Source organism: Rousettus aegyptiacus, unplaced genomic scaffold (assembly GCF_014176215.1).
Source record: "Rousettus aegyptiacus isolate mRouAeg1 unplaced genomic scaffold, mRouAeg1.p scaffold_m13_p_8, whole genome shotgun sequence".
NCBI classification, from domain to species: Eukaryota; Metazoa; Chordata; class Mammalia; order Chiroptera; family Pteropodidae; genus Rousettus; species Rousettus aegyptiacus.
This window is the reverse complement of record NW_023416311.1, coordinates 92,995,417-93,022,511: the sequence shown is the minus strand read 5'-3', so window position 1 is coordinate 93,022,511 and position 27,095 is coordinate 92,995,417. Positions and strand designations below refer to the sequence as shown.

The window sequence follows — 27,095 nt, the reverse complement described above, 5'->3', positions numbered from 1 at the left end:
GCTGGGTGTTCTTTTGCTGGAAGCCAACCGAATGTTCTCTACCTCGTATGATGAATATAGGAGTTGACAAAACAAAGCTAAATATATCGATGGCCTCTTGGGTATATTTGAAATGGGTAATAAGGAAAAGAGTCTTTTTTTTTTTTTTTTTTTTTTTTTACTATTAACTATTTATATAGATGTATGATACTGATGGTATCCTTTACAAAAATCTCTAGTGTACTCAAGTACAAACATTTTATTCTTTGTAATAAAATGATGTTGAAAGAAATCAGTTTATTATGGATCTAGAAGGGTTTAGTTAACTTTCAAGCTGAAAACCATAAGCATGGAATTATATGAGTATAATTGAAATACTGCATAATTCAAAGAAATTACTTCCCTTTGGTTTATCACTACCCATGAGCTGAAAAATACAGGTGGTTTAATAAAAGTTAGAGAAAGAACATGAATCAGATATCAATTTCCCAACTCTAGTCATCTACAATGAACAAAAAACTAGTCTAGTCTTTGATACCAGACTCACTTATGGGTATCAGTAAATTTCGTCAATATTTTAATAAGTAACTTTATGACTTAACCATGTGTTATCAAATAAAATAGTCTTCTATTGAATTAAAGAACATATGTCTCATTTAATTTTATATTCCGGGTCCAGTAAGATCATCTGTCATATTAGGTGATTAACATTTACTAAACTACACCCCGACTATAGTCCCTCATGGCAGTCATCAGGTACTGAGCTGTCCTAGAATAATCAAAAGGCAGAAGAGAAGAGGTAATTTGCAGCAAAATACAGGTTGAAATTCAGAAGATACAACTTCTCTCTCTTTAGGCAAGTGACTTTGCCTCTCCAAGCCTCAGTTTTCTTACCTATAGTTAAGAAACAGATTTCCTCTCGGCCTCCCTTCAGAGAAGTCTGCATTGTGACCTGACTGCTTCGCCAGCTGGTTTTGTGTGATAGATCTCTCCTCATCTGACCTTACCTGTGATCCAGCCCAGGTCCTTCTGTAGTAAATGATGTTCGCTGGAAATATAGTGTCTTACCATATAAATTCCATGACCCTTGGCTATTTCTGGGCAGGGGGAAGCCTTTGGGAGTTCTTAATTTGTTCATTCCTCTTCTAAACAAACAGCATCCAATTGTGAGATACACTGGTTGTAGTCCAAGAAGTTTACTATACAGTAGAAGAAAATACATGGATACTTTTTTTTCGTGATTTTTTCCTTAAACTGACATTTTGTGAACAACAAAGTTTCCTACGAAGTAACCTAACATAAGCAATTCGTCCTCTACAGTTATCAGTTTCTCCCACCATCATTTACTACGTTATTTTTTTTTAAAACCTCACCTCGATTTTCTTTTCCCTACTAGGTATTGCGATTGGTGAGAACAAAATTAGTCTGCATTTTTTTTTTTCCTTTACAATTTCTAGATGAGTTCAGTTTGCTTAACTGAGACATGTTTCCTTTTTCTTTAAAAAGAGCTGAATAGCACTGACATTAGCAGCCACAGCAGCATCTGCCTCTTCTCATTTTCACCACACCTGTGCAGTGCCTTTTGCTGGCTGGAGGGATGGGAACTCAGCCAGAACAGAAACCTCTGGCCGAGTTCACCAGAGAGAACCAAAAAGCCAGCGGCTTCCTTTTGCTTTAGGATGGCACAGAGTGAAGTGTCTTCCCTCCAACGGGAGTCTTATTTTACAAACCAGAGTAGGCCATCCAGCCATACTTCCTAAATATATTTCGGACATAGATGGACATTTGTGCAAATCTGATGCAGGTTTTGGACTTTTTTTTTTTCCTAAGGGGAAATTCACTTACATACAGTGATGCTATGTGTTCATAATCTTTGTTGGTTTCTAGAGGTTCATAGAATGCTCTGTGCTGAGCCCACTTATGATCCTCTTTGGAGTCCCTAGTTAGTTAAGAACCCAAGATCTATTGAACGTGTCTAAAAATTTGTCGCATGTATCCTCTTAAGGATCAAGGGTATTATTAGAAGGAGTCTACTTCCTATTATGCGTCACAGTCCCCCAGACCCGATAACCTGTCACATACATAAGTGGAAAGTAATAATGGTGAGTTTTATATCCTCAGTTGGCAAACCAGTCACTGGTTGCTATGCCAACCAGTTTACATACCAATGACCATTTTGAGGAGCTACTTCAATCGAATGCAATGAAATGCTATTTAGAAGCAATAAAAAGTGGATCTGTAGCATAGTTAGTTATTTCACAGAGATCTGATACATTCCAAGGACGGGTCTTGAGTTTCTCGCCACAAAGGTGACATATTTCTTGGTGTAGCATTGGGCCTACAGTGTCTTCTGATTTCCAGCTGGCAGGAGTTTCCTAGCTTCCGCGTTGCAGGAGAGGATTGAGATGTCCTTGGGCCCCATCTGACAACACACCTAAGCTCACGGAGTAGATCTGTGACTCCTCAGCTCAGTGGGAGGCATAGCCCCAACTCACCCTCTGTTCTGCCCTTCTCATTTTGACCTTCCAGCCTGATGGGGGCAGCTCCCCTGGGGACCTGGGGACAATCGGGCCACATTTCCTAGTTGTGGAGCTGACCCTCTGAGGACACCATTCTTTAGTGGGAAGTAGTGGGCACTGGGAGAAGGTACTGCCATTGTTACCCACACTCAGGAGGCTCGTTCTGTCAGTGTCATACTTGGATGACACCCTCAGTCCCTTCAGTCAAAAACTGAGCAAAAAGCCATGCAGACCTGCCTGGAATGGAGAGTGAATGATGCCAGCTCTTTCTCTAAGTTTAGTTGCATTGAATACCTTCTTTGCACCAGGCACTTTGCTGCTAGATTGTTAGCTTCTGTAGGTCTGGGCGGGTCTTACTGATTGTCAGATTTCCTGCGAGCAACATGTGATAATGCCTGCTTTCATGGAGCTCGGAGTCTTAACCAGGTTAACACATCACCATTCCACTATAGTACAAGGCTGACTCTTAGTGGTTGCCATGGGGCGGTGGCGGGAACTCATTTTACAGCTTAGATTGAGGCCCAGGGAAGTGAAATGACCCCTTAGAAAGTGACACAGTAAGACAGAGCTAGGTATGCACCTTTGTTCTGGCTGCTCATAGCACAGGGCTTCTAAATGTACTTTTCTATTTCTCTCAGATGTAGACAATGACCTTGGGAGCCCTATATGTAGCTAGTTACAGTGGTTATCAATGAAGGAGACTAGACTGGCTTGGAGAAGTTGTGTTGGAGACCGGTGGCGAGTCCCAGGTGAGGCAGATGGCTTTGAGCAGCGATGTGAAGGTCGGAAAAGGATCTGGAACCCAGGCCCTTGGCATCTGCTGAGTGAGAACCACATAAACCAATGTTTGTCAAGCTTTGTCAGTGAGTTAACAAATTCAGGGCCAGGTCTCTTAATTTGACGGAAGGCTTCATGCTATTTGAACATCTCCTCCTATGAAAGGTGACATACTGGTGGTTGATCATTTTTTTAAAATGAAAGGGAGCACTAACTTGTGGCGGACAATTATGACCCGGTCACAGGACTGCCAGGAGAAGCTGCCCACGCACAGTGGCCTCTTCCCAGCCACCTAGAAGATGTGGGAACTCGTGAGCCAAAAGCTCCTCGGCAGTGGGTCACATTTTCTTATGAAAGACAGCCAGAAGGAAGAGGTAGGACCCAGCCACCCACAGGTCCTGCGTTGAGCCACGTCAGGGGTTACTCACACAGGGCTGGTTGGTAGTGAGGAGCCTACCGTTCTCTCTCTGAGTGAATCTTATGTCAGATCCCGTCCACGTTCATCATGGGTCGAAGTTGATCAAATGTTCTCAGAACCTTGCTACATCTTTGTTTAAAAAAAAAAAAAAATTAGTTTTTTTTTGGGGGGGGTAAATCATTTTTCTCTTGAAAAGATGTTTCAAATTTCTTTTCTATGAGTTTTTATTTTTTAATTGGGAAAAAGCTGTTCAAAATATCAGCATAGAAACTATATCGATATCTGTATGTCATCCAGGGTTTCCTAGCTTTTTCTTTTTTAAAAGGAAAATCTCATTTCTGCTACTAACTGTATGTAGATAGCTAGTCAGCAATCTTTGATAAACTCGTTAGATTCTTTCCACGCTATTCAACTTAACACCGTGTTGGCTGTGTTCCTTGTTTACCTTTTCTATTGCTTTTTTCTAGAGTCTATAAAAGCCAGAGATTTCCTCAAAATGACTCCTATTCCAGCCTGTCTTCTTGGCCAATCTGTTGACGGCTGTGTTACTCTTTGAGCCTTGTTTGACAACAAGCTTGCTTTCTTCCTCTCCTTTAAAACAGCCCCTGATTATTTTAAGTGCATACCCCCTGGAACAAAGCGCATTTGATTCTCATCGCATTGCACGTGGGTGTTTCTATCCAAGGTGGCAAAAGAAACAGAAAGAGCAGCTCACCCTATCCTGGTGATACCTGCTTCAGGCTGAGGTGGCAGCCTGCCCGCCGGCCAGGAAGGCTTCTATATGTGGCTTCCAGAACAAAATCACCTGCACGCCTTGCTCCATTCCTGTCTCACTGGGTGACGTGTTTTAGGATTCCCTATTCATCATAATAACTGTGCTTTTAATTGTCCTGAAGAATTGCAGTATTTAAATTTTTACAGCTTGGAGAAAGTTGTTATACAGGATGTTAGAATAATTTCTTAAGGCACAGAGATGTCCTAATGAGAGGGAAGCGTCGGTGTGTCCAGAAGTTCTGCTTTTCCAAACCCTCTCCAAGACATGGAAACAACACTCCACTCTGTAGTTTACCAGCTCAGCTGAGTATGACAATGATCACCTCACTCATCTGTAATTATCTTTCCATTTTCTCTGTTATAACATCTTTAGCAAAGCTGTGTGGAAAAGGTTTTTTTTTTTTTTTTTTTTTTTTTTTTTGACTTGTGAGTTCAATAACTTTATTCATGAAGCACATGCTCCAGGGATGAAAAGGACAAAAAAATAGAAACTCCACCCTCCCTTGGATGAGGCTGGGGTGCGTGAGGGCGGACAGTCAGAAGGATTGCCTTTATCAAATGGCTCCATTCAGACTTCCTAGAGGGAGCGTTGTGTGTGCCAGCAGCCGATCAGAGGACCGTTCCCTCATTAAAGGCAACTTAACTTTTTTTTTTAGGGAGTAAAAAGGTTTGTCTGTTGGCCAGACTTCTTCTTCTTCTTATCATCATTGGTGTCGTCTAATACGCAGCCCGGGGTTGTATTTTGGGCTCAGGAGCAGAACCGGAGTTTAAACCCAGCCTCCCCCATTTATAAACTGTGTCATTTTGGCCAAATAAACTTTCTAGGCTGCAATTTCCCAATCTGGACACTGGGAGTAATAGCAACAGCATCTGATTCCAAACCGGTGTGAGTATTTAATGATGTGATACTCATTTATGGTAAAAAAATAAAATAAAATTTTGCAAAGTAAAATTTTGCGCAGTAATCATTTAAGTCAATGATAACTGTGGTGGCTGTCACTATCATTGCTAAGACTGCCCTGTTCTTTATCAACTTACATTTAAAGAACTGCTGATATAGTTGGCCAATCTGATTATAATCTATAGCATCATAATCATTATAATTATAGCAATAAAGAGGGGTTGCCCCATATGTCATTGCGACACATCTGTTTACAACTATTTTCCCTATATTGTCATTCCTCCATTTAGTTCTTCTGTTATTAAACCATTAATAATGTGGACAGTGTAATCACATATTTACTTTAGTAGTGATCAGTCTTATTCCAAATTGCATTACCAAGTACCTCAGTCTCACCAGGAAACTTGTTTCAATCATAATCTTGGCACAGAGCACTAAAATCATGGTTAAAATGAAGATGGTGGTATGTGGGATGGAGGGGGAGGGAAATTAAATTCTCTATTAAATCCATTGGAAAAGTGTCCATTTGTCAATAGAGAAAAATATACATGTTTTCTGAACGGTATAGAACAGCAGTAGTTGAGTTTGCCTTGAAGTTTGTCAGTCTTGAGTAAAATAACATTGTTGGTTAATCATTCCTTCTGCATGTGGCAGAGTAAATCTTTTAAACTACAACTTTCATTATCATTAACATGCGGTTAACTCCGATCTTAAACTAGATGTGAGTTTTACGATTTTGTGGTAGTAAGTGAACGTTAAATGTGGTAACATACATGGTTTATTTTATGCTGCCTTGTTAGTAATAATAATAATAAGATGCTGTTATTGCCAAATGGATGCCATCATCATGATATTTGAAGGGAAAATCTAAATCATCACTGTCTAATAAAAATATAAGCATGCCAAAATACAAACTTAGGTCATTTAAAAGTTTCTAGTAGCCACAAAAAAAGAGAAAAAGAAACAAATGAAATTAATTGTGATGATATATTTTATTTCACCTAGTAGATCCAAAATATTATCAAGCTATACTCAATATAAAACTTATTAATGGTATAGCTTACATTCCTTTTTTGAAGTAAGTCTTTGAAATCGCTATGTGTTTTCCACTTACAGTACTTGCCAATGATCCAATCAGTAATAATGTCATTGCATAGTTCTTGGAACTCCAGTAACACCCGATAGCTAGAATGCCCTATGTAAATACATATTTGATTAAGCTTCCTTGTGTCTTTACCCAGTTATCTGGGATTTTGCCCTTAGCTTTAAGTATTTCTTGAGAGAAATACAATAGTTTCATCACAAACTGATTATATGTGGTATAATGGACATTTGTGTACAAATCTTTATCTCTCATTTTGCACACGTGCATTAATCTACATGGACTTTTTAACAGTGAGACTGATTTTCGTAGGAAGGGGCTGTGTATGGTCCACTCTTCTACATCCCCTGTGTACTTTGCCTGTGTAGTTGCTATTCAGTGCGCATGAGTAAATTAAACAGTGTAGGTTTCTAATTTTTCCTTTTAAATTTCAATTCAAGTCCTCGAATAGCCATGCTATTGTGACTGTGTAAACATTGCTAGCATCAGGTGCAAGGTATGCGGGTGTGTGGATGTGTGTGGGTGTTTGGGCTGTGTGTGGGGGGGGGCGTTTTAGGTCTTTGTTACTGTTAATGGGAGCATTCCCCAGCCTTCGCGTTAATGCTGTTTGCTTCTTATCCTTAAACACTGAAGGCAGTTGAAATGGAAAGACAGAAGGTCCAGGGCATCCAGTTCAGTGAAGGGGGGTTTGTCTCCTGGAGGCAGGCGGCCCTAGGCACCGCCGTGGAGCAGCCTGGGGCTTCTGTGGAAAAAGATCTGAAAGGCTGTTCCATCTGCACTGCCAGGGCAGCAGTGTGGCAAATCCAGGCTGGCAGAGCCCCTGGGGAGTGACGCCTTGTTGTTCCAGCCACTGTGAGGTTTCTCTTTCAGGTGTCCTGTTTAGAATAAATTAGGGTGAGTGACAGCGTGTTTGCATATCATAGCCTCAGCTCTATTCAAGGATCAACTGCTGGCGGATTATCCTTGACCCTTGAGGCCTCTTGGTCCAGCTGAGCCCCAGCTCTGTCCCTCACCCAGGGCAGCTTCCCTACTCTCTGCACTTTTCGCCTTGTTCCCTCCCACCTGAGGGTTTCATTATTCCTCCTTAGCCTCAGCCTCGCTAACAGCTGCCTGTCTCCCTCCCTTGACCCCCTCAGCTCTGTGGAGCCAAGTGCCCTGGGGAGCAGAGGAGGTGACGTCAACCCCGTGGGCAGCCTGAATCCCTCCTGGACCCAGCGGTTGCAGTGGGTTTTTATTTTGTGAGGGTTTTAAAATAGTCTAACACTATTCGTTTCCAGCTAATGGTGATTGCTTTCATCGCTGTGCTTACAGGAGAGGCAAAGCGCAGCATGGTACTTTCAGCATGGAAATAGCCAGGTCTTCTGGAGAGATGGAATGGCAGAGAACAATCATGAATGGAGTGGTTTGGAGGGGGGGGGTGGGCGAGGGCCTGTGGCCTGAGGGCAGAAAAGATCAGTGAGCAGCTAAGTCACCAACAAATGAATGATAAGTATACCCTCCTTAACCTACAGGTTCAAAGAGGATGATACTGCAGGTCATCCTGTTGTATTCAGCCCAGTTAGACTCCAGGGAGTGTATATTTCACTTTTGTACGCTCAAGAAGTGAATTTAGCTACTGACATTAGAAATATGCTGAGCGGACAAATGTGGGCTGCAGCTGTGCCGTTGAGGTGCTAGGCATCGAGATGATAGCCTGAGCCAGAGCCAGTAGGTAAGAAGGCTCCAGAGGGTTTGTAAATAGTCTTAGGTGACAGAAACCCAGTTTGAACCAGCGTAGGCAGGAAGGGGACTGTCTAAATCCTGTGATAAGAGAGAGTGGGGCTGTAGCAGGGCCTGGGATCCCTGGAGTCAGGCGTCTCCCTGGGTCCCTCTCTTAAACCAGCTGTCTGCGCCGCACCTTGCTGGGCCCACATTTTCCCAGTTTCTCTACCAAAGAGGAGGGTCTTTCCTTCCTTTCCTCTTCCCCCTTCCCCATTCCCCTCCCCTCTCTCGCCCCATTCCATTCCCCTCTTCTCTCCCTTTCCCTTCCAGTTCCCCTTCTTCTCTCCAAATCCAGGAATCCCAGGGACAGCATCTGAACAGCCTAGCCAAAGAGACCTTCCCACCTCTCAACAGCTGCAGTCAGACTAGAACCCGACTGGAGTAGGGGTAGTGTGTAGGATGGACAGTTTTCTAAAAGCAGGGAGTGCAGTTATCAGAAGGCTGGGCACTGAGGGTCAAAGGAACATCACAGGTGCACTGCTGCATGCAGGGTAACAGCCATGCTAAGGAGATGGAGAGACCTGCCTTCAAGTGGGCAAACAGCCCCTCTCTGTTGGGCTGGAGGTGAGAAACTTGTTCTTTTGATTACACGGTGTTTGAATGATGTCCAAACACGATACTTGGGGCAGCAGAAATAATTTTTGTGCCATCCATCCGCTCCCTTACTCCTGTTCCTAGGACATCAGAGTGTGCAGAATCTATTTTATTAACTTATTCTGAAAAGTATTAGGGACAATGGATGACTGGATAGATTCAGCCAGCCAAGCAGAACCATTGAGCTCACTGTAAATGACATTTCCAGCATTCCAGAATGCTGAGAGTCCAAGTACTTCCCATTCTGAAATCAAGTCAGGAAGCCGACGAAATTCGCAATAAGCCAACATTTGGCAATTAAATCTTTCTAGAGTAAAAGTAAGAATTAAATATAACCATAACTGCAACGTACCCTCTCACTCGAAGCATATTTTTCACTACCTAATGACTTTGCATATTGATTTTTTTTTCTCTTTTTGTATTTTTATCTTTTTAAAAACAACTTCCTTCCAAGTATGATTTGTGTTCCATAAAATTCACCAATTTTGGTATACAGTTCAATAATTTTTAGAAAATTTATGGAGTTGCGTAATCATCAACACAGGCTACTTTTTGAGACGTTTCCCTCACCCTATAAAAGATCCCCCATGCTCATTTGCAATCACTGTTACCGTTGCTAGCCATAGACAACCATTAACCTACTTCCTGTCTTTATGAGTTTGCCCGCTCTAGATGTGTCATACAAGTGGAATATTACCGTATGTGGTCTTGTGTGTGACTTTCACTTAGCACACTGGTTTTGAGCTTTATGCATGTTGCAGTATGTATTGGCATTTCATTCCTTTGTAGTGCTAGACAGTAATCCATTGTATGGAAATGCCACATTTTGTTTATTACCTCATTGGTGGACATTTTCAATAGTTTCCACTTTTTTTGCAGTTAGTAATACTGCTGCTATGCACATTCATGTACAATCTTTGTGTGGACATATGTTTTCATTTCTCTTGTCAAGATACGTGGGCGTGGAATTGCTGGATTACATGTGAATTTATATTTAACTCCGCAAGAAATTGCCAATCTGCTTTCCACAGTGACTTGTTGCTTTCCACATTTGATGTTTTTCACCAGTAACGTTTGAAGATTGGACCTGGATTTTTAAACTTGATTGGCTTTCTTGGGTTTCACGGTGGGTGAAACCAAGGAGTGGACTTGACAGGAAGAAGCTACGATGCACAGCACACACGTATACCTTGCTGTTTAAGGTCGGTTGGTAGGTATGTACGGGGTGGTGTTTTTTTTTTTTTTTTCTGGAGAGATGTACACAGCGGTTAGACAGTATTGTGGACATCCACAACGAACAATTTGGAAACACAAAGCGCATCTTCAAAATAACCTCAACACGAATGATAGTCATGGAGTTTCTTAGAATGATTTTTATATTCCAGAGTTAGCTTGCTTTGATTAAACCCGTGCTTGTTAAATTGGGTGGATTTAGGGCGGGAGATCGTCTCGGGGCTCTGCTCCGGTGGGCTTGTTGGAGCCTGTGAGTAGCAGATTTGACAGACCAGGTAGTAATGATGCAGGAGTCCTGAGTCCTGGCCAGTTTTGTATCAGTGCTGCCAGCTCTTACTGCTTCACCGACCAAGATTGGTCCTGGTTGATGGCTGATCTTATTTTTAAAGAAGAATGGTGTATTCATTCCTCAAAAGAAATGGCATCCCCCGGATCAAGGCAAGTTGTGACTACAGGGAAGGAAACTGATGTTTTCAAGAGCATTTTACTGCATGATTATTATGGTACGATATCTGAGTGACATTTATGGCATAAAAAGAATGTGGTTATTTTTTTCTTTGAGAAAAATAAGATATTAAGGTATTTTAGAAAGGCTTCCTTGCCAAAATGCAACTAACTGCTTATGTCTTTTTTCTTCTTGACTTTTCCTTTCTTTATCGCCTGGGCAATCTTGAACACACCTTTACCTTAATTCACACAAAAGATGAGATATGAAAGCACCCAGCCCATAATTAATGCTCCGTAAATTTTGCTTGTTTGTTCACTCATGCGCTTATTCATATGTATCTAGTTTGCTGAATAAATACACCTCCTAAGATGTAATCATTAAGCAGCTATGTTCCGTGTCTCACTAAAACCACTTTAGTAAAGTTTGTGAATCTCTTGTCTCTGGATAAAATTTATGACTTCTCTGATTATTCTTCAGTGGAAGAAATTCTACAATTTCAATGGCTAAACACTTTTAAAAAATCGAGGTATAATTGATACAAACATTATATTAATTCCAGGTGCACAGCATAGTGATTCGATATTTGTTAAGAACTGAAGAATAATCACAACAAAGTGTAGTTAAAACTACATCGGTCGCCTTACATAGTTACAGAATGCTTTTTTTCTTGTAATGAGAACGTTTAAGATCTCTTGGCATCTTTTGAATGCGCCATACAGTATTATTAACTCTAGTCCCTATTCAGTGTATTATATCCCTCTGACATTTATTTTATAACTGGACGTTTGTACCTTTGACCCCCAGGGTTTCTATTTGATGATCCTCGCTCTCTGCTGACTCTCACATTCCGTTATTCAGAATGGTCAGCTCCCTTGGCTCAGTGCAGCCTGTGGTCCGGGAGGTGCTGCATGAGAAGCATAGCAATGAGAGAGGGGAGAGGCCGCCCGCAGAAAGGGCGGGACCCCCTGGTAAGACTTCACAGGCCCACTGAGTTGAATTTTTACTTATTGATGTTTTAACTTGTTCGTGCCTTCATACGGACCTGGTGAGACCTAATCATTATGTTGTGCAGCAGGTGGGACCAAGGAGAGACTTACTGAGGTCGATGGTGAGGTGTAAAGGCTGTGACCCCTTAAAGAGACTGAACAATGTCTGACTCTTGCTGGGCAGACCTGAGGTGGTCGTGCACCGCTTTGTGGGGGCGGGCTGACAGTTCCTCCTCAGCTTACCCAAATCGTGTGTTTCCTTTAAAGGCTAGTTAGAAGCCTGCCCCTATTATGAAGACTTCTGATTTTTTCCCAGCCCTCAAAGATTTTCATTCTTTGAATTCCTGCAGTATTTGATACCTAATGAGATGGTTTGGGACCATTCTCTAGTCATGTTCTCGGTCTCTACTCATATCCTCCCTACTGTCTGTCCAGAGTTCCAATAACCTGAATGTCTCTATGTGTTTAAAATTTCTCTTACTAAAACAAGAACAAATCTGCAGTGGATAAAGTAAATTGGGTGAAGGGGAACAGTGTTCATTTGCCTCCGTTTCCCATTTAATGTTCTTTGTTCCAGGGGCAGTGACACAGGTGGAGGCTCAGCTCTGTTTGAGGCTTCTGCCTCAGTTTGGATGACATGAGATGCTGTGTCATCTTTATGGGGGGTGGGGGGTGGGAGGGTAGTTGGTCTGGAGAGACCCTTGACAGAATGTGTTTTGCCAGATTGAGGGAATTTAGTGTATGTATAGCTTTTGGTTAAAATCCCATCTTTTTTACAGAGAGATTGTTATCTGAGGAAATAACAATTGAGTACATCGGAAGAGGTAGATGCTGGCAAGGAGAGAATTTTAGTTCCTTACATTTATTTGTTTGGTGTTTTTCTTTAGTTCTTTGGATTTTAAGTCTGATTTTTTTTTTTTTTTTTTTTTTTAACTTGGAAGAAAAAGTCCTGAAATCCTGTCTGGGGTGCACATTAGTGTTTGGGTGTTGCTGAGGACTTCGTAGAAGTGTCCCATGTTCCATGATGGAAGGACTAGTTGGGAAGAGGACGTTGTTATTTACTCTGCACCTCTAATGCTGCTGTCATTCAGAGGGAGCTATTTTAAACCATTGCCCTCGAATCTGGTGGCATGGTGTCTTAGATGCGAATATGTTCTTGTGACTCAGGAAAATGTGCATGTATATACAGCTAGCTACCATTACCTTTGCTAGTTAATATTGTTTTTTTGTGCCATGGGTAACCAGCTAGGTGCTCTCCCGGGATTTAGAGTGTAGAGGCTTCCCCACCCACTTTCCAACACTCACCCCCCCTAATATTGTGAAAGATTCAAGCACAGTTAATGCTGAAATGTATTATTGATCTATCATATCTATTTATACAATGTCTTTAGATTATTTTTAATGACAGTGTCAGTTATAGGTATGGTATCACTGAGTCTAGAACAGTGGTTTCTCCATGTAGTTGAGCATCCAAATCGCTTGAGTTAAAAAAAGTTACAGATTTCTGGGCCTCACCTCTGATTACAGAATCAGAACACCTGTCTGGGGCTCCAAGAGACCTCTCTGTGCTGACATAATTGGCAGCATTGCTTTACAGAAGAACCATTAGATCATGTGTGGGGGTGAGGGTGGGTAGATGTAGGAATAGTTTGAGGATACAGAGAAGAACTGTTTTATTAACCATTTGAATCGGTTGGATCGTGGTATAGAAATAGCTCAATAAAGAAAATCTAACTTTCGTTCCTTTGAAGTTCTTTTTCAGTCAGCACAGAGGTTTCTAACTTGGAATTTTCCTCTAACTCTAAGGATTGGGAAGGTAATGGAAGTTATTAAGCTATTTTTTAAAAATCAGCTTTGTTAAGATATAACTCGCATCCTATTCAGTTTGCCTACTTTATGTGTACAATTGAATGGTTTTTGGTATGGTCAGAGGTTGTGCAGCCATTATGGCAATAAATTTAGAACATTTCCAATACTCCAAAAGGAAGCCCTGTGTTCATTATATTACACTTAATACAAACAAATCTCACCATTGCCTAAGACCTTCCATGACCATAGGAATGCTTTGGGTCATTCCACCTTGGTGGGCTACGCAGCTTGTGGATTATCCAGGCCTTGGCTTCTCTTGTCTCCCTTTCCTGCTGCATGGATTTGACCTTTTTCCTTAATTATTAGCACTTCACCTAAAGGGTAGATAGAAGGAATTGAAATCCAAGGATGATTTTCCATTTTCTAGTTATAGTTGGTGGAGGACCATTAGCCATTAGCAGCCTGGGAATATCTGATAATCATTGTGTATACTTGGATTCATCAAAAGGCAGTTTATTTTGACGTGAAGAAGGGCTGTTTTATAAACCAGTGCAACTCCAACAAGTGTATTGCCTGTTCCATCTACCTCGATTATAGATTCTCAAACTTCAGCGTGCAAAGATTCAGCCAAGGAGATTTCTGGGCCCTGCTCCCTGACATTCAATTTCCATGGGATGTGAACTAGGGTTTTGCATTTAGAAAACTGTCCCCACCTCCTTCTGATTCAGATTGACTAGCGGCCAACTTTGAGAAATACTGCCTGGGAGTTTGCACTTTGCTGTTCAGCTACCAGCACAGCCTTCTCTGTAGTTAAATGCTTGGCAGGTAATAAGGTTTAATTATAGTGTATACAGTTTCCAAGGCAACGCATATTTTGCCACTTCTACTTACCACGCTGGGGAGATTGAAAGGGACCACAGAGAGTCCTCAGTAAAAGTGCGGCCTCCAGAGTAATGTCATCGAAGTGCTTTATGATGAGTGGGTTTTTGTACCATTCATCCAAGGGCCCTGCTTGATGGCAGCGGCAATAACGAAAGTAAACACGTCAGAAGCCACAGAGTCCATGGACCTGTGGAGGCAGCCAAAAGGACACGGGGCGGCAGGAACACAGCCATGCGGTTGCTTCTATTTCCCCGACTCTGGTTCTTCAGGTCAGTTTAGTCCAGAATGGTGAGGATGGTGGAGGAAGAGGAGTCGGCCTTGAAAAGCTTTGGAAAGATAATGGTCAGCTATGGTAAATGCATGACCACTATTTCTTAGTTCTCAAATGGATAGAACTGTTAAAGTTCACCCACTCTCACTTTCTGTCAGTCGAGGCCTGAAGTGACATTTATAAAGCACTTATGATCACATGTGATGCAAACTTCCATGTCGATTTCCTTGCCTTTTTGACCTAAAAGCAAAGGTTCCACACTCTGTACATTTTCCAGGCTCAAGAATGAAAAGGATTACGTCCATACTACATATTAGCACGGGGCTCTGGTTTTGGGTTTTAGCTTTCAAGCTGGAAGGCAGTGGAGAAAGCATTCAGCTATCAGACTTTGGGGTCTGGTCCTGAATTCCATCACATAAACAGACTTCGTGGCTGTATAGGCAGGTTCCCTAACTTCTTGGAAGTTCCGTTTCTACCTCTGGAAAACGAGGGGCTTAGACTCAATCAAGAGTCTTAACTTTTGACGGGTGACAACCACCTCGCAGAATCCAGTGAAAACTAGGAAATTTCTTCTCTGGAAAAAAAAAAAATTCATATGCATTTAAGAAAATTACATTTACTTTCCAGGGGACCATAGGCTCCTTCTAAGTCAGGTGATTCTTTAGGACTTTTTCAGCTCTGACTTGGAGTGGCCGGGTCCCACAAGGACCTGGGAGTCTTTCATTGTTTAGAGTGGCCTCCTGAGGAATGAGGTATTTGCTGAGGGAGTTTTTGTTGTTCCTGGCGTTTTACTAACTGCCCTGTGCGTTTAGAGGGGGGAACGAAACCACACTGAGAAAAATAAATAGGGAATGTGTGGCATCTGGAATATGAACTGTCGTCGTTATCATTTTTCACTGTGGTGACCCTTCAAAAGGCGGTGGATGGTAGCATCGTCGCATGAAGGATCTGTAGAGCTATTAGTTTGGCATACAGATAACTGTGTTTTGTACAATGACGGTTAAGCAGTGAGTTAAACTTGTTCTACTTTTAATGTTTGGAAAGTTGAGGTAAATTTAAAGATTTGGTTAACTTAAAAATGTCAGACGGCTCCAGGGAGTAATATCATGGGTGGATAAACATACATTCTTTTTATTACCACGTCACAGCTCTTACCTCCGACCACCTTCCTAACTCAGCCCCGATCTCCTGCCCAGGGCCCAACATTGTGAACCAATCAAGGGGGATGTCTGCAGTGTTGTTTGGAAACCTGAGATACTTAATATCTTTCTTTCTCCGCTTAGGTGCTGAAAAGTCTCCTCTAGAGCTTTGGAAGGTGAATGGACTAAACATGAAGAGCTTGAAAGCGAAGTTCAGGAAGAGCGACGTAAGTACGCGGTGACTCACCATCCCGCCGCGCCGGCCGTGCTCCCGAAGCTGCACGCGCGGTCCTCCACCCTTGCCTTGATAAGGCGCTGGGTTAATCAACTACACAAACTAGAGCGAGCACTCCGGGCCCCGCTCGGGGTGGCTTTCGTGAACGGCATGCTCCGGGATCATTGCTGTTTGTGTGTATAGCTTTCAAACCGGACATATTTAAATCCCTGGAGTCTGTGCCCTGTAGTGAAAGGAACAGTCAAACATCTTGAAGAAAGGAATCAGTAAAATCCTTAGCACTTCTAAATCTCCCAAATCTGATTCAGAATGTCGTTTTTAGAGGAAGCTCCTCTCATGAGACTGGTGAAGGAATCGCATACTCGCATGGTTCATCTTTAGCTTTAGGGAGCTCTTTTTAACTGCTAAGGCTTTTATGGTAAAATAATAACATCTGTTGCTGCCTGCACCTTCACTCCCCCTGAATTCCTGGGGTTCTTACTTGTTTGTTATCGATCTTAAAAGACTTCGGATTGGAGGAACCAGCTGTGATGTCAGCATTATGAAACTATGTCTTCCAGAAGGGAAAATGGAAAAAAATAACACAGCAGCAGGATTATACTCGGTGATATTTTAACAAAAGGTCGCTTCATAAACCCTGCTGAGATTCCAGTCTTGTACTAGCTGCATTCCAGATGCTTCGAGTAGAATTATTGAATGGGAGAAATTCATAGATGGGTATCCGATGGAATTCTAGATATGTCACCTTTATAATAGCCTTGCTTGGTTATCATTTAACATTGGATAATTAAAGGTGAACTTGGATTTTATTGCTTTGCTGTGAATTATATGACATCTTGGCACAACCACATTTTTGCAATAAATGGAGGCTGTGTCTTTTACGGCTAACATGTCATACATACACACCTCCTTTTGGCTGAAGCTTATCTCCTGAGGCTGCATCATGACATATAACTTACTGCCATGATAAGACCCAGACTAGAGAAGATGCTTGTGGGATGACTGCAGAATCTTGTCTTGCTTAAAGGAAGTTAGAGCTAGAAAGGGCTTTTAAAACAAAGCTGGTTTCACCTCATTCTTCAGGTAAGTTAACCAAAACTCAGAGAGTGTGAAGTGACTTGGCCAATGTCATTCAACTAGCCTTTGGCCAGTGAGAGCCTTGACTCTCTACTTCCTTCGCTCTTTCCTTCTGCCACTCTCCTGAAAAAATCCCCTTCAACCTCGTCATCTGCTGGCCATATGATACTATGTCCTACAGATCTCATTTGGCTTTCCGTTAAGAAGGAGAAGGTAGTTAAATGGAAAATATTGCCCAGCTGAGCAGATCCGGGTTTGCAAATTCTGTGACCAGGTTAGCAAATGTCGTTTCTATGCCAAGGGAATTTGGGTAGCTTCCATTTATGCAAGTTGAGATTATTTTAGCAAGATTTAAGCAGTCTGGAGTTGCATGATATATGAATAAAGGCAGGGGGAAATGATAGGTGCATAAACTTTTGGTTTAAGAATTAAAAACTGGTGACAATAGGGAGGGTGTTGCTGGAATCTAGTCTTTAAATAAAAACTGAACTATTACCACAATAAAAAAAAATCACGGTAATAATACTATTAAAAGCTTCTGGGGTTTGGCAGTAGAAAGGCTGTTAGTTTGGCAGTTCGTGCTAAGAGGAGAAATGTTGGAAGAGTAAGCTTTAAGGAAAGAGAACAACAACAAAAAAATTGGTATAATGGGGCCAGAAAATATCAAATGGCTCCCCAACCTCATCCCAAAGTGCTTCTCAGAACTACACCACTGTACAGCCTAACGCGGGGGAATAAAAACAGAAAAAGAAAACCACTTCAAACCCAGTTTCTTCATCAGCTATGTGATAGTAGTAACTACGCATTACGGAGTATTTGTTATGTCCGGTGCTGTGCCACGTTCTTTATGCAAAACCGTTGAATCTTGCCACAGCCTTTTGTGGCAGGTATTCTCCTTAGGTTCATTTTACAGATGAAGAGACTGAGACCTAGGGAGGCACAGTAACTCGTCTGGCTCCTTCGAGCTCTAAGCTGTACAACCAGTTTTTGTGCCAGAGTCACCCGATTCCAGAGCCCAGGTTTCCCGAGAGAGGGAATTTGGCTGGAGATTTGAGTTTACGAAACAGGGCAATCCCGGCAGCAGCGTGGAAAAGCGACTTTGGACCTAGGCGTGTGGCCTTGAGCAAATCTCTTACCTTTCTTGAACCTCGGGTTCCTCCCCTGAGAAGTGGAGAAAATATTAGCCTCACAAAGTTGTTATGAAGGTTAAAGGTGCTCGTGTAAAACTCGCCTTTTAGGACCTTGCACTTAGGAGATGCTTCATAAATATTTATTCCTTTCTCTTAATCAGAAACCCACGATAAAAAGTGGGATTGGAAGAGTGTATATCGTCCGAAGGGCAGAATAATCTGATAACAGTCGCCGTCTCTGAGGAGGGAAACAGAGCTGGGAGTGGGTAGGAAGAGGGGCTGCTTTTCGATGTGTGCCTTTTGGTTTGAAATTTTTTGTGTATGTATATGTAATCACTTGTTACAAGAAAAACAAACTTTAAACTTTTATATTCCGTTAAATGTGCCAAATTATAATCTTTATCTGAAGCGAATGGTCTTCCTCAAAGAAGGAACCTAAACCATCAGCCATCAAATTTTCCTGCTGCTTGTCTTTGTGTGAGGCTGAAAGGAGAAGCAGGAAGAAAGGGTTCTTTGTGTTTCTGGGGGGTAGGAAGAAGAGAGACAGCAGATCATGTTCGTGCTTTCACAAAGAGAAGGCAGGTGACCCGCCGGCGTGATCGCTTTTCAGCCAGCCTGAGTCGGGGAGGTCTGCAGCTTGATCAGCTGGTGGCCATTGAGAGCAAAACCCAGGAGTGAAAAAGGACAAGAGTGGCCCAAAGGAGCTCCTTCCCCACCCTCGTGGGTGGGCTTCAGGTTACTCTGCCACCCCAGGACCACCATGTGGGCAGAGATTTAATCCGAGTGTCTTTTCTGGAACACTTAGATGGCTACCACCTCAAAGGCGGGATTATGTGAGTGTAATAGGGGACTGAACCTCGTTCTGTGGACTGTGGTCAGATAAATGTCCTGATCTAGTTGCTTTAATCCCTGAATGTATTTGGGAGCCTGCAGACTACCCACAGAGGCCGCAGACAGTTACGAAGCTAAACACTTGTCCTACAGCGGAGGGCATTTTTCCGTTCCCCATTATAATTTTATTTTGGGCATCCATGAACTTGAGTTAGATAGTAGAGAGAAGACAGAAGAATGCGAAGTATGGTTCTTGTCTTTAAGAAACTAACAAACTGAAGCGGGAGGAGAAGAATCACACTCAAGAAATAATTAAGGCAAATATACAGATCGCATAGAATGGCGATAGTAAAGGGACCTTCAGAATGGTGTCAACCAGTTGTTAAATTGCAGAGTCTGGATGGTAGGTGCTGTAGGTTTTCGGAGAGGGGTGAATCACTGAAAGTGGGAAAATTCGAGAGAGCTTTGCGGAGGTGGGGCTTCTTTCGGGTAGAGGGCGGGTAGGATGTGGAAGGAGGGTCAGGAGGGGAGAAGAAGGTAATGCAGGGGAACCAGCCATGTAGCACAGTGGGTAGACTCTGTCTCAAAAAATTGACATGTGACATTGTAATACTTCATTCAGGAGCCCAGGAGAGTGACATGGTTTTGAGTCTTTTACTAAGAAGACTATAAATATTTCATTCTCATTTTTTAAATGGATATAATTGATTTTTATGCTCATAAAATGAGCACAGTTTTAAATTGTCATTATTTATATCTTTTATGAGTACAGTTTGAAAGTGACTTCTTTACCTCTTTAAATATTTGCAGCAACTAGTACGTGGTTCCACATGGAAAAATGAGCTGTCATCATGAGAAATGAGGCCAAGAAGTCTGGGATTTCCCTTTGCTAATAAAATGCTCAGGCTTCTGGAATTTCTTTGTAAATGCCAATTTTTAGTGCCTTGAGTGAAATGGGTGGAGGTTGACGGATGGGAAATGGGGTTGAAAGATCTTTGTAACAAATCTTGAGACATACCTCTCAAACATGATCGAGACCTTCAGAGTTTACTTTGTGGGCGTATGTTTAATTTTATGAAAGATTTGTTCCCAATTATGTTTTTCCATTGTAATAGGAAAGCACCGGACATTCCATAAAAAAAAAAGAATCAAAGCAGCCAATTCAAAATGGCTGGCTCCATGACAGATTAAATTGATGGTATTCTTGACACAGCAGTTACTAACGATTGCAGCTTTCAGCCAAAGAAATGCACACACCCGTGAATCTTGAAGAACCAGACACATCCTGCTCAGACAGGAGTCTGAATTTCTTGCCTGTTTAGAGAACAGCTCTCATGAAGGTCAATAATCACATCTCTGCCAAGGTATTTTTTCAAGGAGTTTTTAGTCATTTCTAATACGTTTTTACAGATGCCCAAGCCTCCCTACACACACACACACACACACACACACACACACACACACACACACACACACACAAATGAGAGTATTTCAAATCCAGGTCTATTGATGGAGGAGCCTTGGCCAAATCTATTGTAAAGCCAAGCCTCTTTTTTTCATAGACATAATTTAAAAATACATCAAAGGTGACCTTTGTGGGTGGAGATATGAGACTCTTGTAAACTTCTGGAGAGAAATTTGGTCAGGTTTGTGTCATGCCGCATATTTTCCAGGTCTTGTCAGCCCTTCTTAAATAGGCAGTCTGTTTGCTGCCTGATTTCACCTTGCATCAGTTGCCTACGGCTGCCACAAACACAAAGTGAGTGGCCTAAACAGCGGAAATGTCTTGTCTCATAGCTCTGGAGGCTAGAAGTTTGAGATCAGAGTGTCAGCGGGGCTGGTTCCTTGTGGGGCTGTGAAGGGGAATCCGTACACATCTCTCCTTGCTACTGGTGGTTTGCTGGCAATCAGTCACTGGCTTGTAGATGCATCAGCCCGATCTCTGCCTTCGTTTTCGCATGGTGTTCTCTGTGTGTATCTGGCTTCAAATTTCCATCTTTCAGAAGGACACCAGCCATATTGGATTTGGGCCCAAATCGATTACCGCATTTTAACTTGATTATCTTTCTAAAGACCCTAGCTCCAGGTCAGGTCATATTCTGAAGTACTTAAGACTTCAGCTTATCAATTTTGGGGGAGGGGTGGGAATAGGCACAGTTCAATTTAAAACATACCTGCATGCCTTTCCATCCTGGAGTAGTTTCTCCAGAGCCTTGGCTGTCTGCCACTGAGCGTGAACCCAGATAGACTTCAGCTCCTGAATCCTTTGGAGTATTTTCAGTGTCTAATAGAGTGAGACCAGAGTATCACAATGGTTTAGTGGGTGTCACTACCTAATACGTAATATTAATAGCAAGAGTAAATACATACTGATCGCTGACCTACTACACCAGAAATAAAGAGAAGAGTTCTCATTTATTAAATGTTTACTATGTGCCAGGCACTGTACCGAGCCCTTTGCATGCTCTTTACCATGTGATACTTATAAAACTCTTATCGAGTAAAGACCATTGTTATAACATTGTATAGAGGAAGAAATTTAGGTCCAGGGAATTTAAGTAAGTTGTTCAGAGTCACACATCTGAACCCTGGTTTTTCTTGACACCAGAGTTTGCACTGCCAAGCACCGCACACACTTGCTGACAGGGCATTCACATTCCTGAACCTTAAAAGCTTCAAACTGCACGAAAAAAATTCTACCCCATTGTCCTAAGTGTAGAGACTGTTCCAATGATTTTTGCATCATGACGAGTGATACCTAGAGTCGCAAAGCTCACCAATATCGGTGTGCTTCCCCCTGGCGGGGAAGGATCTGGAAAACCTTAGGTTGTTTATTTCCTGAGAGGCAAATGTACTTCAGACTTTACTTTTAAAAGTAAGAGAGAAGAGATGCTAATAAAAATCTGTTTCTGAGTGGAGCCCTGTTCCTGGCTAACTGTATCACAGCTTCATTCTCCTTACCCCAGACCATGATTCTAATAATTCTTCTTTAAACCTGATACCATTCCAGCTGCAGCTAGAGACCAGTATGGTCTCTACACTTGGGCAAATCTGCTAGTCTATGCAGCAGTGGATCATCTAGGTTGTTACCTCTTAGCTCTTTATTCTAAATTAATCACCTAATCATTTCAAACTATTGCTAACCTTGGTGTTTTTTGGCTTGACAAATTCTTGTAACCTCTCCCTGGGAGTGAAATAGAAATTGCTTCTGAATTCACGCTGTGGAGATTTTCAGTTGGGTTTCCACCCAAAAATCTTTGCTGTATAGTGGTGGTTATTTTCATTGGTATGGCAATAGGTGTCAGCATTAGCCAAAGGCCCTGCATGTCTATAAAGATGACAATAGTGACTAGTTTTAACTTTCCTTACCTCCTTTTAAATGAGAAAATTCAGTGTCTTCTGATCAACTTGATTATCTAGTCATTACTTTTTATCACAATAATGAAAACTATTTTCACTTTTTGGGAAGCACTGCCTGGAATGGCTTCATTTTCTATTTTCTCTGGGGGCCAAATGATCCATCGTCTTTACCTCTCCTCTTTCCTCCTGGGTTGTCCAGTGGGCCAGCTGGCCGGGGAGTGTAGAGATTGATAATGTGAGAATAGAAAAAGAAAAGCCTGAGGGAACCACGTATGCTTTTTGGATGGTTTTTTTCTGAGATGTATTTCCCAATGCTGAGAATGTTTCTATGGCAATTTTTCAAATTCAGGCTGTGCTTTTCGAGGTTGTTTTCATGGTAGCCAGTGTGAACTCATGAAGCGGTCTGTTCTTCAGAGGGTTGTTTCATAACTGGGAGGCTGCAAGCTCCTTCTGCGGGGTCCCAGTGGGCATATTTATTCAGGTATAGGATCAGCTATTATAACAAAATGCCCTGAAATCAAATAGGATAGAAGTTGTTTTCTTCTCAAATAGAAGTGCTGAGTGCTCTAGGGCCAGCAGGATGGCACTGGCCCCTGGATGCCTCCAGGGACCCAGGGCCCTTCGTGACCTTCTGCTGCCACCTTCCAGAGCTGCACTGGGCACTGCAGGGGCCGAGCACCACATGCGCGTCCTCAGCATTTGAAACGTGGGTGGTCCAAATGGAGGTGCTTTGTAAACGTAAAATGCACACTAGGTTTCAAAGACTTTACACCAAGGGAAAAAAATGTAAAATATCTTAAAAGCTTGTAATTATACATTGAAGTGCTCATATTCTGGACATATTAGATTAAATAAATACATGTAAATGAATTTTACCTGTTTCTTTTTCTTTTTCTTTTTTTAAATGCAGCTACTGGCAACTTCAACATGGCTTAAGTCTCACATTAATTAATTCTTTTGAACAGCGCTGCTCTAGGGTGTTGTTCCTGTTGCATATTCTGCATTCGAGTTTTAAGGAACCAGAAAGAGGGAGAATGAAACACAAACATCTTTCCTTTTAAAGGACGTGATCCTTACAGAATACAATCTTTGCCCTCAACGTGGAACTGACTGGCACTTAGTCACACGCCCTGACCTAGCTGCAAGGGAGGCAGGGAAAACATTTTCTCTACCTGGCAGCCAGGAAACCAACTAAACCTCAAGGGGAAGAAGGAATGGATACTGAAGAAGGTGAACTCAGTGTTATGAGTTTCATTGCCACCCTTCCTCTGAAAGATATATTGAAGCTCTAACCCCTTGTACCTCAGAATGTGATCTCATTTGGAAGTATGGTCTTTACAGAGGTAATCAGGTTAAAATGAGGGTATTAGGGTGGGTTTATTCAAATATGACCCCTGTCTGTATGAAAAGTAGAAGTTTAAACACAGAGACAGGCACAGAGGGACAACTATGTGAAGAGACACAGAGAGAGAATGCCACGTGAAGATGAAGGCAGAGATCTGGGTGATGCCTCTATAAGCCAACGAATGCCAAAGATTGCCAGCAGACCAACAGAAGCTAGAAGGGCATGCAACAGATTCTACCTCACAGCCCTGCTGACACCTTGATCTTGGACTCCTAGCCTCCAGATGTACTGTGAGACAGTACATTTCTATTGTGTAAATCACCTAGTTTGAGGTACTTTATTATGATAGCCCTAGGAAACAAAAAACACTCGACCACAGGCATTTTTGTCCACAGCGAGCCTCATCTGAGAGTTGGATGCTAAAGATGTGACAAATGTTCGTAGTTTTGATTACTTTGATCCCAGAAGTGAATATTGGTTGCTGTTTGCCCAGTTCCCCATTGTCCTATCTCAGCATGCCCTTTCAGGTGAAGTTAGCTCCCTCTTCCATGTTAGAAATGGAAACGGCTCCTAAGTGCTACCCGCTAGTGGCATTAGATTATCAGTTAGGCTTTTCCTTTTATTCCAGTAATATGCTGGGTGTCCTGGTTTGATAAGAGGTGGGATTAACAGGGCCTGTGTTAAGTATACCATTTGCAGTCATCATTTTGAGATTGCTTACACAGATAGGAACTGTGATTGCCTGATCTCACGTCTTCATAGGCAGTTTGGGGAATGATATCAGCTTATAGTTATACACTATAAACTTAGTTGTAGGTTACACTGAGTTCATGTATTCAGTCAACATGTAATTTATGAAATTGTGAACTATGAAGATTCTTAATTATATCAATTTCATTTGGAGGTATATGCCAATTTGACTCTTAAATTATGGGGCTTATCATTCTCAGCAAAACATCATAGATATGTTTGCAAAAAAAAAAACCCACCTTAAAATAGTGTGGCATTTCCACTTTCCACACGTGTAGCTTTATTACTGTAACCTAAGATCATGTTAATTTTTTTGTATCCACATTTCCCTCTTGATTTGTATGGGGTCTATTATTGGTTCTTTTCTACCATTATTGCTTGCAAAGCCCTGTTTCTTCCTGTGCTTGTGCTGTTGGATATGTGAACTCAAATGCAGGGCACTATATTTATTTTAGTTAAATTTTATTTTGTTAGTTAAATTTGTTAAATTTAACTTAGTTCAATAAATCTATTGCTCTGGTTTTCACATCATTTTACATTCTGACTCTTATCGTAATCACAAACTCGGTAGACACACCTAAGTCATGAATAAGTGTAATGAATACCTTTGCCTTCAGAGAGAGGTATAGCTGAAATTATAGTATAGTTATTATATATAATATATATGGCATTGTCATATATATGTTATGTCATATAATTATTGACATCCTTCCAAATGGACAATGTCTTAATCCTCATTCTTTGGGTTCTGGTCATAGCTGACCCATTATACTGTTTCTCAGCCCTGTTTTCTATCTTGTCCCAGTTTTATCCCTTATCATCTATGTGATACTGGGCAAGTTACACAATCTCTCTCATCATTTGTTTTCTCGATCTGTAAACCAGGGTGGTGCCACCACTCTCTTAGAGCATCGTCACGAGGATTAGGATGAAATCTGGCATGCTGTAAATTCTCAGTAAATGGTATCTAATGACATGTCACCTGATGCCTCGCAGAGTGCCTGACATTAGGTCTTCAGCAGTGTGTGATGAGTGAATGTTCTCAAAAAGTTTACGATCTGGTTGGGAGACTATTATTGACACGCATGGAACAGTTAAAGTAGTACAAGGCTTGTGTCATTCTAAACAAAGTCAGGAGTCGAGGCCATAAATACCGTGAGAGTTTAGAGAGGGATTCAGAGAAAAGCTGAGTTTGGGGCTGGGCCTTCCTGGCTGGGTAGCTTAGGATCAACAGAGGAAATGAGTACTGGTGAGGGGATGTCAAGGGTCGAGGTGGGTGTGAGGAGATGCTGAGTGAAGAGAGAGATGCACGTGGACAAGGAATGGAAAATAAAGGCAGATGGAAGGGACGGACTTCTGCACAGCATTGAAAGCAGGGTGGGTGGGGCAGGTGGAACTGAAGAATGAGGTTTAGAGCTGATTGCATTTTGGGTAGTAGGACGATTTGGGGGTTTTCAGAGATTAGGCAGAGAAAAGGGCCAGGACTAGGGCCAACGCCAGGGTGGTGGCTGCTCCTGGGAAGGAAAGGATGTGATCCTTTGAGTGGGTGTGGGATGAAGAGCAGGGAGGAAATCTAGATTCCTGTTGATACACAAAGGCCACACCCTCCTCCGGCATGCCAGCCAGCGGAAGGCCCTTCATCTCCTGAGAAATCTGGTGTGGGCTCCTGATTGCGCGTGCCTTTCACTAAGCAACTTGGTGGGAAGAGCCATTAGGAAACAAAAGGAAAAAAAAGAAGAAGCGAAAACTGTTCCATTTAAAAAGAATGTTTGGAGAATATGTACTTAACATTCGAATGCACTTCTGTACCAGGCATTATTCTAAACAACTTAACAAATTGTAACTTATTTATTCCTCTTTATTAGGAGTACCATTCTTATCGCCATTTTACAGATGAGAAGGCTGCGACGTGATAACATGCCGTTAGCTGGCCAGTGCTGCTGTAATAACGTAGTACAAATAGAGGGGAGTAAACAACAGGAATTCAGAAATGTATTGTTTCGCTGTTCTGGAGGATGGCAGTCCCAGATGAAGATATCAGTGGGTCTGCGGGCCGTGAGGGAGACCGTTCCGTGCCCCCCGCTTCTTACTCTGGTGGTTCGCTAGCAATCCTGGCGTTCCTTGGCTTATCGATGCATCTCCTAGACCCCTGCCTTCATCTTCACATGGCACCCTCCCTGTGTGGGTCTTGTGGCTCTCTGTTCAAATTTCCCCCTTTCACAAGGACACCAGTCATTTTATATTAGAGACCCACCTCCCTCCAGAATAACTTTATCTTAACTAATTACATCTACGGCGACCCTATGTCTAAATAAGGTTACATTCTGAGGTAGTGCAGGTGAGGATTTCAACATATGAATCATGGGAAGACACAATTCAACCCATACCACTTGTCCAAACCACAAAGGTGAAGTCGGAACCAGGACTTGTGCAGGGGACTCTGGCTCCAGAAGCCACACCTTCACCACAGTGTCTGTGATTGCTGATGTGCACAGGTGTTTACTATTGGAGATAGAAAATAGGATACCTGCCAACCAAATAAAGGCCTGGAATTGGGTTTCAAATTCTCCTTTTACAATTTCCAGTGACAACTGACAGATGATAATCATGGATAAACTTTGACCACAACATGCTTCAGCAAAGCCTACTAGCCCGATTCCCAAGGTCGATTTGAAAGCCTTTGGTGCCCAGGTGAGAGGAGGGCGGGAGAATATGGAAAGCAAAGCAGTTAGACCTGTTTTGGGGAAGGATGGGGCGGTGGAGAGGAGGATCTA

General features: G+C 42.2%; 1 protein-coding gene across 3 annotated transcripts in view; it reads left to right on the top strand.

The window, feature by feature from the left end:
* RAI14 (retinoic acid induced 14) overlaps positions 1-27,095 on the top strand; it is a 124,933-nt gene that overhangs the window by 4,443 nt on the left and 93,395 nt on the right. For all 3 annotated transcript variants that reach the window (XM_036225838.1, XM_016142424.2, XM_036225837.1), the window contains one exon: positions 15,738-15,820. In XM_036225838.1, the coding sequence (XP_036081731.1) occupies positions 15,785-15,820 (36 nt within the window). In that variant the 5' untranslated portion in view covers positions 15,738-15,784. Of the gene's footprint in view, positions 1-15,737; positions 15,821-27,095 lie in introns of those variants that run through there.